Source organism: Ostrea edulis, chromosome 4 (assembly GCF_947568905.1).
Source record: "Ostrea edulis chromosome 4, xbOstEdul1.1, whole genome shotgun sequence".
Taxonomy (NCBI): Eukaryota; Metazoa; Mollusca; class Bivalvia; order Ostreida; family Ostreidae; genus Ostrea; species Ostrea edulis.
This window is the reverse complement of record NC_079167.1, coordinates 61,849,569-61,864,640: the sequence shown is the minus strand read 5'-3', so window position 1 is coordinate 61,864,640 and position 15,072 is coordinate 61,849,569. Positions and strand designations below refer to the sequence as shown.

General features: G+C 34.5%; 1 protein-coding gene across 1 annotated transcript in view; it reads right to left on the bottom strand.

Annotated features, from left to right (window-relative positions):
* Positions 1-11,793: 11,793 nt before the first annotated feature.
* LOC130054236 (protocadherin Fat 4-like) overlaps positions 11,794-15,072 on the bottom strand; it is a 93,992-nt gene continuing 90,713 nt past the window's right edge. Inside the window, exon 40 of the mRNA XM_056163273.1 lies at positions 11,794-14,198. Coding sequence (XP_056019248.1) covers positions 14,007-14,198 — 192 coding nt within the window. The 3' untranslated portion in view covers positions 11,794-14,006. The remainder of the gene's footprint in view (positions 14,199-15,072) is intronic.

Below are 15,072 nucleotides of genomic sequence, written 5' to 3'. Positions count from 1 at the left end.
AATGCAATTTGTTAATATTGAATATATGATTTGATTGATTAATTATATGATAAAGTTAGATTTAAAATGAAAAGTTTGATATGCATATACGTCTTTGACCTACACTGTAGGGGAAGTTCAGTGACGTTCAGGCGAAATTGTTAAAGAGTAATGCACCTGATGTAGTTGCATCCATTGTCACAACACATTACACCACGAAAATGGTGAGGGAAGGCTTTTCATCCCTCAAAACCTTTCCATTGACTTTGGTTCAACCCAGGTATATATACCAAGTGAATTTTATATGCAGCTATTGAGTGTGCATTAATACTGGTTGTTGTATTTTGTTGTGTGCTGCACATTTATTATGTATTAAACATGTCTGTTTTAATATAGTACTATCAAAAGAGAAGGATGGGCAACCCTGATAGGGTGCAGCACCATTGAAGAATGCGTAAATATGTATGCTCCATGCAGCCCAGCCCATCTTGATCTTCTGTGCAAGGTCCATGGGCAGATCCACATTGACCATTATGTGCAACAAGTTGTTTTTTTTAGGAATATTAATTTTTATTTTGAAACATAAAATGTTCTTTTTGAGTTTTGAATTTTTCATAAGGTAAGTCAATTTTTATCCAAATTCTGTACTTTTAAATAGTATGAGCGCATAATACGGAGTGATAGCCTGGGGGAAGTTGAGGAGATTTACAAACTCTTAGATATAAGGGGAAATTCTGACATCAATAAGAGTTTTGAAGAAGCCTTGATGGAACCTAAGGGTAAATATTACAATGAAGTTAATGAAATGTTATTGTGCCAATTCAGTTTTAAAGTCTTTTACATAGCTTGTGTCACCATCTAGTCCTTGAAAATTCCTTCATTTCATACTGAGTTTCAAATTTCTGTTAAATTTCTGATACATAAGAAATGTATTTTTATTTTATATTTAGCATGCTTTCCTTTTGTCTTGTTTGTTTCTGCTCTTTATGCTCTGTGTGGTTCATATTAGGACACTTCAGGATGCTGTTATTAGCAGGCTGTCTCGAGTGCAACATTTCCCTGCATGTTAATGAAACTGAAATAAAATTCCCACCCTGTCCTTGCCTGCACTCTGCAAGAACTACTTTGACCATTTTCTCCATAGATGGTCATTTCAATTTGTCTGTGCCAGTTTCCACGATTGCAGGTGATTGTTTTCTTTATCAAAAGTGCCATTTCGTTTGCAAATTTTTTGTTATTCATACATGTTTGCAATGAAATAGTTCTTTTGTTTACCGTACTACAGCAGATGAAGAACCAAGTAGAACAGGGAAGGAAAAACAATATGCATATTGACTGCATACTTACTCTCTGCTTTTACTAACCTCTTTAAACATGTCTAAGTGTTATTCTAATGATATGCACTTCACTCAGATGCAGTTTGAATGATAAAAATCATATACTTATTAAAGGGTATAAAAGTGCCAGCAAACCTGTGATTGTGTTGGAGAGAGACAGACTCCCAGGAATGGAGAAAAGAGTGTTAGGATCTTTCTGGGTGTTTCTATATTGTTTTGAGTTTTTTAGTTGCTTTCAAATACTTCCTTCACATTTATTTGTTGTTGTTGGTTTTTTTTTCAATTCATTTTGATGGTTATGAATTCCTATTTTTTCCTAAGTTAGATTTGGATTAACTGAAATCTCTCTCTAATTGCTTTGCTGTATCATAATATTCATGTTGATGATTCAGTAAAAACTCCATGATAAGGAATACTTTATGGAATGATTTGAAAATCCTCTGCCATAACATTGAGAACCAGTGTTATTGGATGCAACTGCAACACTAAACAGATGACATGGGTAATCTTTACATCTCTAAGATCTACAAATACAAAATGAAATGTGTGGAGTATGCATGTACATATATGAAAGATAAGATGCTAAACCATCTCATTTCACAAAACAATGAATCAGTTTTATATGATAGATAAATTTTTGCTTTGTGTAAAGCGACATGACATTGTGCTCTGTTTAGTTTGCGATAGTAAAGCTTTATCGGAACTTAGTTGTGTACGCCTGTCTTAGCATGATTAAAGAACAAATAAATCTATATACTCTGATATCTTTTTATTGATCTCAAATAAGGTTCTTAATTTCGAAATCAAATTAACTACCTGATAAATATGAAGGAAAACATGTCAAAACGATATGATCGTAATAGTAAGCATAAAATCTGAATCATATGGTTGACCTTAAATTTCCGAATTTTGATCTCTCAAACTCTCGATTTCTCAAAGTTTTAACAAGGTCCCTTGAACTTTGAGTTATTGAGAGTCACCTGTAATTTCCTAATTTGAGAAAATGCTTGGTATACAAGGTTATCATATAGTCAAATATCCATTACTAAAAAATAGTTCCTCAGTTGTAACAGTTTATATGAATTTGTTTTTGTTTTACCTTGAACTACTGTTGTTCTTTTGTTGTCAACTAGTAGCATTGACTTGATGTGAGAAACATCACTTAACCACATACTCCCACAAATCTTGCAGACACTTGTATAAGGCTCCACAAGTACTCCGGATGGAATTCTTTCCAATACTGGTTTAGAATACACAGTCATCAATTCAGCTTCAAACTTAAACTTAAAGGGAATACCTTTCCAAGACAAGATTTTGATCCATGAGCTGGAGGAAGAAGTTGGTTTAGGCTGCATACTAGTCAATGCTTGCTATGGTAAGTCTATCTGATATGTTTTGGCATTATCTAATAGAAATGTTGTGTGAACACATTTTGAAGATTTGCAAGTTAAACAATGCAATTTGTCTTTGTATGACACAATGCCACTGCAGTCCTCATGTGTCACACAGAGGTATTCTCCATCCCAGGACAACTCCTGAATTTTGATGTTCTCATTCTACAAAAAATATACAATATGTTGTGGTGTGTTCATATTTCATAATTTGTTGTCATCTTTAAAAATATTGCTCCGCTCTCATTTGACATCATAGGTTTTTAAACTTTGTGCATGATAGAAATATATATTTTAGTACTTTTGATATGCAAGCATCTTCAGGTAGTTATGTCTTCCCTCTTTCAGAGGGAGACATTGTTTTTATACTTTCTGTCCATCCGTCTGTTTGTCACAAAATCTTTTTAAAGAGACTGGTTCACGATTATTGAAAAAAATATTGTGCATTTTTTATGTTAAACATTAAAAATATAACTAATATAATGTTGACAGCCAAAATTTTGACCTTCTGAATGTAAGAATAAAAGCAATATTTTAGCCTTAAATCTGTGTTATGTAAACAAAGACACAAGTCTTTTAATGTATACTTACAAACCAATGAAATATTAATTTTGTAATATAAAACATCATAATTTTGCATAGTCACAAATTTAACTTTTACATGTCACATTTTAACCAAAGAATGACTAAAATATGAAAGATTTAATAAACTTAGATCGATATGCATTTCTTTTGAAAAATTCGTAAACAATAACATTACGTAATCTTTGTTTACAAAACAAATAATAAATTCTCTAAAATGAGCTTCTGTGATAATGTATAACCTTAATTTTTAGGTGAAATCTTTTAAACACATTAGACAGGAGATTACGATCATTAAAAGTGAAAAACAAAATTTTGGGGAAAATTGTGAATCAGTCCCTTTAACTCTTCTCCTCCAATATGGCTTATCGGATAGACTTGAAACTTAGGATCTGATTTTAATTAGATTGAGGGGATCGAAGAGGGGTGGAGGGTGTAAAATAGCTTTTGAACACTTCTCCCATATGGATTATCTAATAGACTTGAAACTTGAAACTTTGTTCAATAAATTGTAAAATGGATTGAAAAGGTGTATGGCAATTGATCACGTATTGACTGATTAAAGTACCAGTAAAGAATATAACAAAACAAACATTGTTCTAACAATATGAGAAAAAGAGCAAGAAAATACTGGAAAATAAAAATTGGATCCATATATTTTACCTCTGGCTGATACTGGTGAAGAGAGTAGCTGTGATCTGAAAATTGAGTATGTTCATCAATATTAGATATGTTGTGGGAATTATTTAATAATTAGGTATATTTTGTGTCTAGATTTTTAATGTCATTTTAATAAATCATAATTGCAGAAATCATTTTGAATCCCATGATCTACATTGAGTGTGAATGTAATGAGTTTCACGTACAACTTGATAAATCCTGCATTGAAAGTTGGGAAATCTAATAGAAATTGTATTGTCTGTTCCTTCTCCATGACTTGTGACTTGATATCTTACATGGTATTAGGGTGGGGCCAAAATGGCCAGTTATTAAATGTGTGAACAATAGGCATTTTTAACGTCTTCGTGATAACTATCATTCCAATTCTTTTCATATTTGGTATGAAGCATGTTTGGAACAATAGGTATGTACAAAAGGATGTACAAATAATGGCGAATTTCAATCACAACCCAGGGTTATGACTTTAGGATGAGTCCAGATTAGTCATATCTTTTGATGTTTTAATGTTAATACACCTATTATTTAAAGCCTTTCATCATTGTATGCACTTTTGAAGGCAGTGAAGTTTTAGAACACATCTTGTTTTATACTGTTGCAGAACATTAGAATTTAGCTTAGATACTCAGAACAGGAAATTTTTTCTAGATTTCATAGGCCATGGAAGTAGTGATACTTTTTCATTAGTATTCAGGTGACCGATAAGGCCTGTGGGACTCTTGTTTACTAGTACAAGTCATTTAAAATTGTATCTTACCTTCAGCATGTAAATTCTCCCTTGCATCAAATCTTTCCATAAGGAATGCTACTGCATCAATGTGAATGCATGTTGGGTAGCGTTGCAAAAAAAACTGTGGAAGATCAAAGGGACTATGTGTATGTACAATGTATCAGGGATCAAATTTTATATAATCAGGGACAGATCCAGGAATTGCAGTTACAGGGGGTGCCATTTTAAGAGGCAGTGGGGTCTGGGGGCGCCTTGAGGCCGACTGCGTGCCCCCCTTAAATCTACCATTGATAATACATGTATAAAGGAATCAGCTCTCTTCTCCATTACAGCAAAGCTTGAGTTTAATTATATTGATATTGAAGCATCCATGTTGTATTTATTCAGAGGATCTTCGAGTTATGATGGATCACTATTTTTCAGGGGAATAAAGAGGGGGAAGAGTCTTTTTCAAATATTGTAAAGAACAGTAGGGCTAAACTTATTCAGGTGAGTGTTTGGGCCTCTGGTCTGGGCATTAATTTCTGCATGTGGTTGTTGACCAAGGAGTATGCATTTTTCAGCAAAACAGTATAAGTTTTTATTTCTGTTATCTTTTTGTAGAATTAAGAAACTCACCATCATATGACATATCAACGCTGCCAGAAAATCCGTTTATAAAGGATGACCGAAGGATGTTGCATGAACAACTCCATGACCAACGAAAGCTACCCTGAAAGGACTTGGAACATCTTTCAACAAAAACAAATGTGTTTACCTAGAACAAGAAATGGAAAATAGAATGCAATCTTTTTTTTGGATCATTTTCATTCATTAAATGATTTTAAGTTTGGTTGAATTTTGTATTTGCTTGTACATATCTTTAAATTTCGTCTGTTTCAAAGAGCTTGTGTACCTCAAGTTTTTTATCTTCTTGTGCAAATTCTCTCAATACAAATTTATTGAAATAGCTGCCAATAGGGGTAAATCCTTTGTATATCAGCAGTTGCTGCATGTAGCTTTGAAGTGGTGTTGAATAGCTCTGTGAAATAGGGAAAAAAATGATTAGAAAACGTTTTTTGAAAAGGGAACCGCTTTGCCAGAATGTTCTGCAAACATGATAGGATTGTAACTGAATAAGAAACAGAACAAAAATTGTTTGCATAAATATGTTTGAAGCAAAATGAGATATGACAAACACTAGAAACTGTTTAATTGTGTTCAGAATTAACATGTAATTTGAAAAATCAGCTAATTTTTTTTTTCTAGTATTCTAAAAGTTGTATGGTCTGAATTTCAACAATTTTTTTCTGCCTTGTAAAAACATTGTTAAATCATTGCACGTACTTATTTATGAGGCTTTACGGCATGTCATACGTTACTTCACCTGTTTTAACCAGAATTATGTGATTTTAAATCAGTGTTTACAAACAATATTCACTCGGCCAATTTAAGTTGGTCACGTGACCAGTTCAAACTTTTAGATCATCGGTGATCTTATCTGTGTAAAGCTATGTATTTGATTACAACAGTAGCGTGCCATAAGTTTAAATATCAAATACCTCAGTAATTCATTATTTCATGGTTTTTCAGCCATTTAAACAGTTGTCTTTATTATTAGGTCACCTGAATCATTCAGGTGACCTATTGCTATCTGTTTTTGTCCGTCGTCGTTCGTCGTGCGTTAACATTTGAACATTTTCAGCTTCTTCTCTGAAACCCCTGAACCAATTTCAACCAATTTTGGCATATAGCATCTGTGGGTGGAGGGGAACAAAAATTGTGAAATTCGTGGTCCCTGCCCCCCTGGGGCCTGAGGGGTGGGGCAAAAACCATCAAAATGAGTGTAATTTTAAAAAATCTTCTTCTTTACTCCTGGACATCAAGAAGCCAAACTGTGGGCATAATTATAATGAGCGTTGAACCCTCTACCAAAATTGTGAAATTCATGGCCCCTGGGGCAGGGGTTCTTGTGTTAGGGTGGGGCTCTATTGGTCATATAGTGAAAATGTAGAAATTCTTTGAAAATCTTCTTATATTGGTTTTATCTAAGGAGTAAATAACCCTTTTCTTTATGATGTCTCAGACCTAGGTTTTTTAAAAAGGATTATTGATTGAACATAAAAATAACACGTGTACTTCATGACTACATAGCTATTCAATGTTTCTTCCATCCACAAGTAAAATTCTTATTTTTAAACACAAACCTAATTCAAACATTGGAAGGTTGTTACATGATACTCAGGTGACCTATAAATAAGGCCCCTGGGCCTCTTGTATTTTTATACCTCATGTTGGGATTCCCAACCATTTACTTTTTAAATAATCTTTTAACTGTTTTCTTTTGCATGCAAATGTTTTCAAGCATTAAGGGAAAGTTAATAACTTTAAAAATTAATTAATCTGCTTTAAAGTAATTATGTACAAAAAGTAATTAGAAATAGCTTAGTTAAGCATTGTAAACATTTAGAATGAAAAAGTAAAATTTGAAATTTTTCAGCTCGAATTGTGTCCATGCCCGTTTACTAACCTCGAAAGAGCTAGGTACTGTTGCAATTTGTTCAAGTTGACAATCTGCTGCAGCATTGATGTGCATGGTGTTATCCCCCTCATTCTTGTTTTTGCACTCTCTCTTGGCTATAAGTGTATAGAAAGGTATGATGGGAATGTCATTTTAGCATGTAATGAATTAAATTCCAAAAATGTTTCCATCAGAAATTCTTATGGGAATACATACATTGCCGTGGAACGCCCCTGATTTTCCTTTTCAGTTTGGGTATTTTAGAAAGGTCCACTTTACTCTCATTGTTTAATATAACATCCTTTGATAAAGGACTTGCTGTAAAGAATAGATTTAATTAAAAATTTGAAAATTTTGGTACTTTAGTCCACATGTGAAATACATCATATTTTTTATGTCACCTGATTCACTCAGGTGACCTATTGCTATTGCTCTGCGTCTGGCTTCGTCCGTTAACAACTTCATCCCAGAACTACTGGGCCAATCTTGACTAAATTTGGTATGTAGCATCTGTAGGTGAAGTAGACCGGAAATTATTGCTATTGAAACTAAATGGATATTTAGATAGAGCATGTATTCCTTTACCAAAATTGTAAATTTGATGATCCTAGGTGTAGGGGTTTTGGGACCAAATTGGTCAGTTATTAAATGTGAGCAATATATATTTTTAACTTCTTCATGATACCTATCATTCCAATTCTATTCAAATTTGGTATGAATCATCTTTGGAACAAGGGGATATAAAATGTAAAATGGGGCCAAACTTAGTATATAGTATTTATGTGTAAGTTTGCCGATACTGTATGAAATCTAAATAGCAGAAAAGGATGTACCAAAAAAAGTTAATTTCACAACGCAGGATTTCAACTATAGGACGAGTCCAAATTAGTCATATTTTAATGCACATATTATATTATGTAAAGCCTTTCATCAGTGTATACACTTTTGAGAGCATTGAAGTTTTAAGAACACATCTTGTTTTATACTGCTGAGCGTTAGAATTTAGCTTAGATATTCAGAACAGGATTTTTTTTTCTAGATTTCATAGCCTTTGGGAGGAGTGATACTTTTTCACTAGTACTCGGGTGACCGATAAGACCTGTTGGCCTCTTGTTATTCTTCCCAACAATCATTGTACCCGTTTTTGAAGGGGCATGGACAGGATGTGAGCAGAAAAATTTCAAATGTCATTTTTCCATTTGTATTGTTTACAATGCTTAATTGAAGTATTTCTAATTGTCAACCAAGATTTGAATATCAGTTGTTGAGTTACAAGTGAGATACAGCATTTACAAATTTTTGTATACATTGAAATTGCCCACTAGAAAATATGTTTAAAACAAACTGAGATGTGTCAAACACTAGAAACTGTTTTATAATTATATTTAGAATTGACTTGTAATTCGAAAAATCTCTTTACGGTAACTCACTACACTAAAGCTTATACTCTGTATAACACCACGTTACAAGATGGCGATTTAAATGTTTTGTGAAATTATTTGTATCGATTGATGTGTTTGTCTATCATCGTAGCTCAGTAGTTAAAGCATTGGGCTGGTGAACTGCAGATCTCGAGTTCAAATCCTGCAGTCTTTTGTTCATATGTGTTGAAATAATTTTTTTTATCCAAATTTGTATATTTTTTGTCTTTTTGGCATATATACTTATTGTATATCTTATAATTAAATCAATTCGTACTGATTTGAGAAACTATTTCTGGGTGAAGTGAGCCACCTTAAACGAAATTTTTACTAGTATATTTAACCTTCATGTATGTAGACAAACATGGCACGAGCCTGGTTTACTTAACAAAGAATTGTGAACTCTGTATCTCCCATGTACCTTGAGAACTGACATTCAAATATTTGCTGACCATTAGAAATAACTTATTGCAACATTCTATACATTAAAAATGAAAAAACAAATTTTGTAATTTTTTATCTAAAATTGTGTCCATGCCCCATTAACGTATTTGGGTGAAAGGAATTTATGTTTGTTGAAAAGAAGGTTAATTGTTTAAAGATATGGATGCTTGGGTTAATATAGGGTCTATACATTTTTTGGTTCACCTGAGCTGAAGGTATGTTGAAGCCACAATAGGGGATCAATGCAAATATGTAAAGAAAATCTTTTTCTCAAGAATCACTGGGCTAGAATATGAAAGTAGAGTAGATTAAAATTTGTTCAGATCATGGCCCCTGGGGGTAAGGTGGTGTCACAATAGGGGATCAAAGTTTTACATGCCAATATATATAAAGTGTGAACTCTGTCAGTATTACCGGTAGTACTTCGGAATGATTGTTATTTATTTTCATTGTTATAATTAATTGCCTGTTAACATGTACATGCCCCCCCCCCCCCCCCCCCCCCCCCGAGGGCCCTTGATTGGTGAATAAACTATATATAGAGGAAATCTTCTCCAGAACCACTGGGCATATGGTAATTAATGAATTTGTTGTCAGGTTTAATAATTAAGTTTGATAATTAATGAATTTTCAGTTGTTACCTTTGAAAAGTTATTCCTGAACCAAGCTGCCTGTACTGTATAATGGTGGTTTTGCTCAAGCTTGTTTATTGCTAGGGACTGCTGCTCAGGTGAACAATATTTTGTATAGGCTGTTGTGTGTGTTTGTAGAAAATAGGCTGTATTTGTTTGTATGTCTTTTTATATATTGATGACTTGCAGAAAAAGTTTGATTTTTGTTTCGACTTAACTGTTATTTGGTTTAGTTGATACGTGTATTTGTGTTGTATAGCGTCAAGATAAATTGATTTCATATTGACCTTGGCCACTACTACATAAAAGTGATGGATTTTATATAAAATCTCTGATTAGTTCATTTAAACATTATTGTCAATATGGTTAGTAATTGAATTATTATTGTATTGAATTCATTATAAGATCCACCTTGCACTTTTATGTCCTTTTTAGGACATATGCAATTCTCCTTACAAATGATTCAGAAAACAAAAGTATTGGTATATTATGTGAATATTTGTTTTATTTGCAACCAAAGTACTTTTTTATTCTTAGACTTTCAATTATTTTAATTTTGAATGTCGTCAGGTTTTTTTAGTTTGCATAAGCCCTCAGTGAATTTTGTATGTCAATGATTTGTTGGAAAATTTATCCTTGGAAACATGACCATTGAAAATTAAATTAATTATTGAGTATGCATGTCTCTTGTTTTGACTTCTGTAGAAGATATCTTTAATTGTGATGTGAGTTTGGATAATAAAAAGCTGCATTGTGTATCATGAAAAGCTGTGCACAATGCCTTTTGAAAAGCAATGTGTATCATGAAAAGCACTGTGTATCACGAAAAGATGTGCACTATTGTGAGAAGCTGCACTGTGTGTCATGAAATAGCTAGTGTGTATCATATGTAAAGCTTCACTGTTTTGTGAAAAGCTGTTCACTGTATCATGTAAAGCTGCAGTGCATGTGTATCTTGAAAGCTGTGCACAATGTGTATTTCCGAAAAGCATTGCATCATGAAAAGCAGTATTTATCATGAAAAGATGTGCACAATGTGCATCGTGAAAAGCAGCAGTGTGCATCTTAATTTTTCAGCTCATTTTTAAGATTGGCCTTCTACTGGCATAATAAAAGGTATATTATCTTGTTTGTCATATTGGTATCATCTTGTGATATGTGAATTCATTCAATACATTTTATCATACCGGTAGAAGGCCAATCTTTAAAGCTTGGGGGTGGGGGGGTGGGGGGGGGAGCGATTGTTGTCGGTTCCTTTTTATTTCCGTGCATTATCACGGGTAGTGTCAATACTAGTGGGCCCCCTTCCAGGTATCTGGCTGGCTGCATGCATGGCAGATCTCACCTCAGATCTCCATTCTTTCCGGTCTTGAGGGTTGGCAGTTGAGAGCTTCCATACTCTACGATCTTTCTCCGTCAGCTCTCTCCAAGATAGCATTGACCGACCAACTCTTGCATAAATCAAGAGTTGAGATATACAGGGAATCATCAAAAGTGGGGGGGATTAGTACCCATACTCCAGATGCCTGTGGTACGCACGGGTTCATTAAAGATGAGTTACATTTTTTATATGACTGCTTCATGTATAAAGATATAAGAAAGAAATATTACCCTTTGAACATCTACAATTCAGACGATGATATATCAAAGGAAAACCATTGTAAAGTACTATGCAACCCTGTCAATGTAGTTCATGCTAGAAGGTTTTGTGAATTTTTACATGAATATTTTGAATTGCACACCAAAAGTGGAGTGCTATAACTACATTTAATTTATGTAATATGCAATACTAAATTGCACACATAGTCTAATATCACAGTATATATACTTGTATTTACATATATGTAAATAAACTGTTAGTAATTAGTTTATTGCCATTATATAGGCCCTATTTCATATTGTGTAACATGATTGTATGCCAACATGCTTGGTGAATCAATAAATAATTGAATTGAATTAAAGGGGGGGGGGGGGGGGGTTATTACCCATTACTACATACCAGACGAACGGGTTCATTTTGTCATAGGCATACCTTTATTCATTATATCGAGTAGATATCATTCCACCATATTTCAAATCGTGAAGAAAGACAACTCACATTTTTGGTGAATATAAATTTAATATAATTATTCATATGAATTATAATCACAAAATTCTCACGTAGAACACACCGTTAATGATAAGGTGGGTGTAGATAATTTATATATATAAACACAAACACAGTATAATACACATGATAAATGACTGTTTCAATCAATAAAAGAGACATATTGCATTCCGTGCGGATGTGTCCAACCAGTTACTGGGACATATTGAGATCGGTTAAATCCCATTAACCGGGATGGTATATATACCTCAGAGAGAGCAAATCACGTGCAGGCTCAGAGGACTCCGAGCCCGACCAAAAATACTAAAAATCCCCCCCCCCCCCCCCCCCCCCCCCCAAATAACTACAGAAGTAAAGAAGAGTATGGCGGCGGCAGAACGTTTGTAAACATGTGCGCTATAAGGTGCTAAAACACATCAATGACAGGACGATTTAGATTTAAATACAAATTACGGGGTAACTCTATAACTTTGCATTTACATGTGAAATAACATCCAATGTGTAATTAAATACCGCAACAATGATTGACATTCAAGATACACCATACGACATGAAAGGGGGGGGGGGATGATCGTTGCAAAAAGGAACAAATTAATATCGAAATCATTACCAAAAATATTACAACAATTTCAAGTCAGACTGAAAATAAATAGTGGAAAAGCGAGAGTGTGAAAGACTTTCAATTAGTTTTACATAGTATTGAGCTAAGGAAATTCGTGTAAGGTTTCTAAAATCGAAAGGAAGAAAATAAAAAAAATATATGCAACCGGGCCATTGATGCAACATCATAGTAATATTTTCCTGCCAATATTTCAATACAAGTAAACTTTGTTAACCAGCGAAATATCAAAATACAGTCACTTACTATCTAGATTAGACATTGTAATCCTGGTCCAAGAGGAGGAACTATGGAAGGCCTTATACTTCCCTCTTTGATCCAACTAAATCTAAGCTACGAAAGCCCTAACATCTGTTCATTTTCAACAACATATGAAATTGCTCGTAATACCTTTACAGTTGAAATCAATATAATATATAATTTATTGATTCTAAAAGATTGCAAACACTTTCCCCCTAACTCTGAGGATAGTCCTAGAATAGGCCTTGGTAGCAGGGGATAGTTTCGCACTTAGAGGCCCAGAAATGAAAATACCTCATATTTGAAGTGATATTACGTGTGTAAAATAATTGTAGGATACATTTGAAGTGAAACTGAGTGCTATTCAACAAAAAAAAAATTGATATGCAATATCGAACATGTAGGTGTTGGGATCTAATTTCAATTAGATTGGCGTGGTCACTACAGGGTTTGGAAACAATCTCAACAAACTGGTGCACAGAGTAAATATAGCTTTGTATTATATAGCTGATAAATAGTCTAATATAAAATCTGCGTAAAATCTAGAGAATGTTAGCGTTCAATATCCTGAGAATTTATTGAACGCTAACTTTGCATTGCGTAAATTGTATGGGCCCGAAACATTCCGAGTATGAGCGTTCAATATTGACGTTACCGTAACGACGTAAACAAGCCAAAATGGCAGACGACGGTCCTCCGAATCTGACAGAGCCGGTATTTGATATTTACTTATGCAAAATGTTTTACTGTACATAAATTATGATGTCCCCATTTACAAAATCAGTTTGCTTCGTGCATTAATGACGGGTTAAATATTGAACAGTTAAGAAATGCATGCTGTTATTGCACACTGCCAATATTGATGAATTCTCGTCTATTTTGGAGTAGTTTGAGTGAAAAGGGATATAATTTAACAACTAAATACTTTAGCTATATAATAAAAGGGTTATTGAACTTATATAGGTGAATATTGGCACTCGTTAGCTGTCAAAATGCACTCGCAAGCTCGTGCATTTTGACAGCCAACTCGTGCCAATATTCACCAAAATAAGTTCAATAACCCTATAATATACTACATGTACCAATTTGCTTAGATTGTGCCAAAACCCTGTGAGTATGACCAAGGTTCCCTCGATGGCGTACAAATGCAAAACTACGACACGTGGTCAGTTGCTGAAAAACCTACATGTACATGATGGAAGGAATTCAATGGAAGAGGATCCTGGGTTGCGTTGAAGATCATAGAGGCTACGTAGTGCTTTGAATATTCAGGCTAGCCTTACGTAGGGACAACAAGCGTTACTTAGGTCACAGGAGTCGGCAGTGTTTTTTTCTGTAGAGATCTATCAATAAAAAACCCAAAAAAACAACAACCACACACACACACACAGAGCTTTGCGAGCGTAACCAGCGAAGTCTCGAGCTGTAACTGTAGCAATGGAAACTCCCAGACTAAGGATATTTCTTTCTACTGTAATAGCCACGACGGTCACATTGTCTTTGGCTGGAACACCATTGTCATAGGCTCGAACTCGGACCTACAAGCAGTAAAAAGAAAACTAGTAAATGCAAACAAGAACTCATTTGTATATCATTTCGTCCTGCTCTGTAAACAGCAGGTAAAAATGAATAAAAGAGTATAAATATCCACATGCAAGGTGAAGATAACGAACAGTGATCAATCTCATAACTCCTACAAGCAATAGAAAATAGATAGTTGGGCAAACACGGACCCCTGGACACACCAGAGGTGGGATCAGGTGCCTAGGAGGAGTAAGCATCCCCTGTTGACCGGTCACACCCGCCGTGAGCCCCATATCCTGATCAGGTAAACGGAGTTATCCGCAGTCAAAATCAGTGTGCCAAGAACGGCTTAACAATCGGCATGAAACACGTCAGACAGCATTTGACCCAATGCGAGGTTGTATTGACGAACTAGATCGTTATAACGACCATAGAATTTGCGAAATGCTGACTTCAATCGAGACTGTTGAAATCCCTGTACCATCAACTTGTTTGTCAGTAGCTTACCTCGATTTAAAAACTGACTATACCCAGAACAAGCTCTTGCATATCGAATCAGTTGAGATATATAAACACCATATGCAGGTGATAATGGAATATTGCTACATAAATGTGGGAAGTTGACGATGGAGAAGCTGAAATCATCCCGTTTGTCATACAATTGAACATCTGACACAGAATTTCTTCAATAATCAAAGGAAACATTATGAACAATTACAGGACAACCGATCTCACGAAAGTAAGTTCATCTTAATATTCTGTCTGTCGAAGCCTATCTTTTCGGGCATAGCCTATTTGGGGGGGGGGGGGCATAGCCTGTTATTTGGGGAGGGGGGTGGTGGCATAGCCTGTTTTCAGTCTACACAGTATCATTTATTCATGATTACT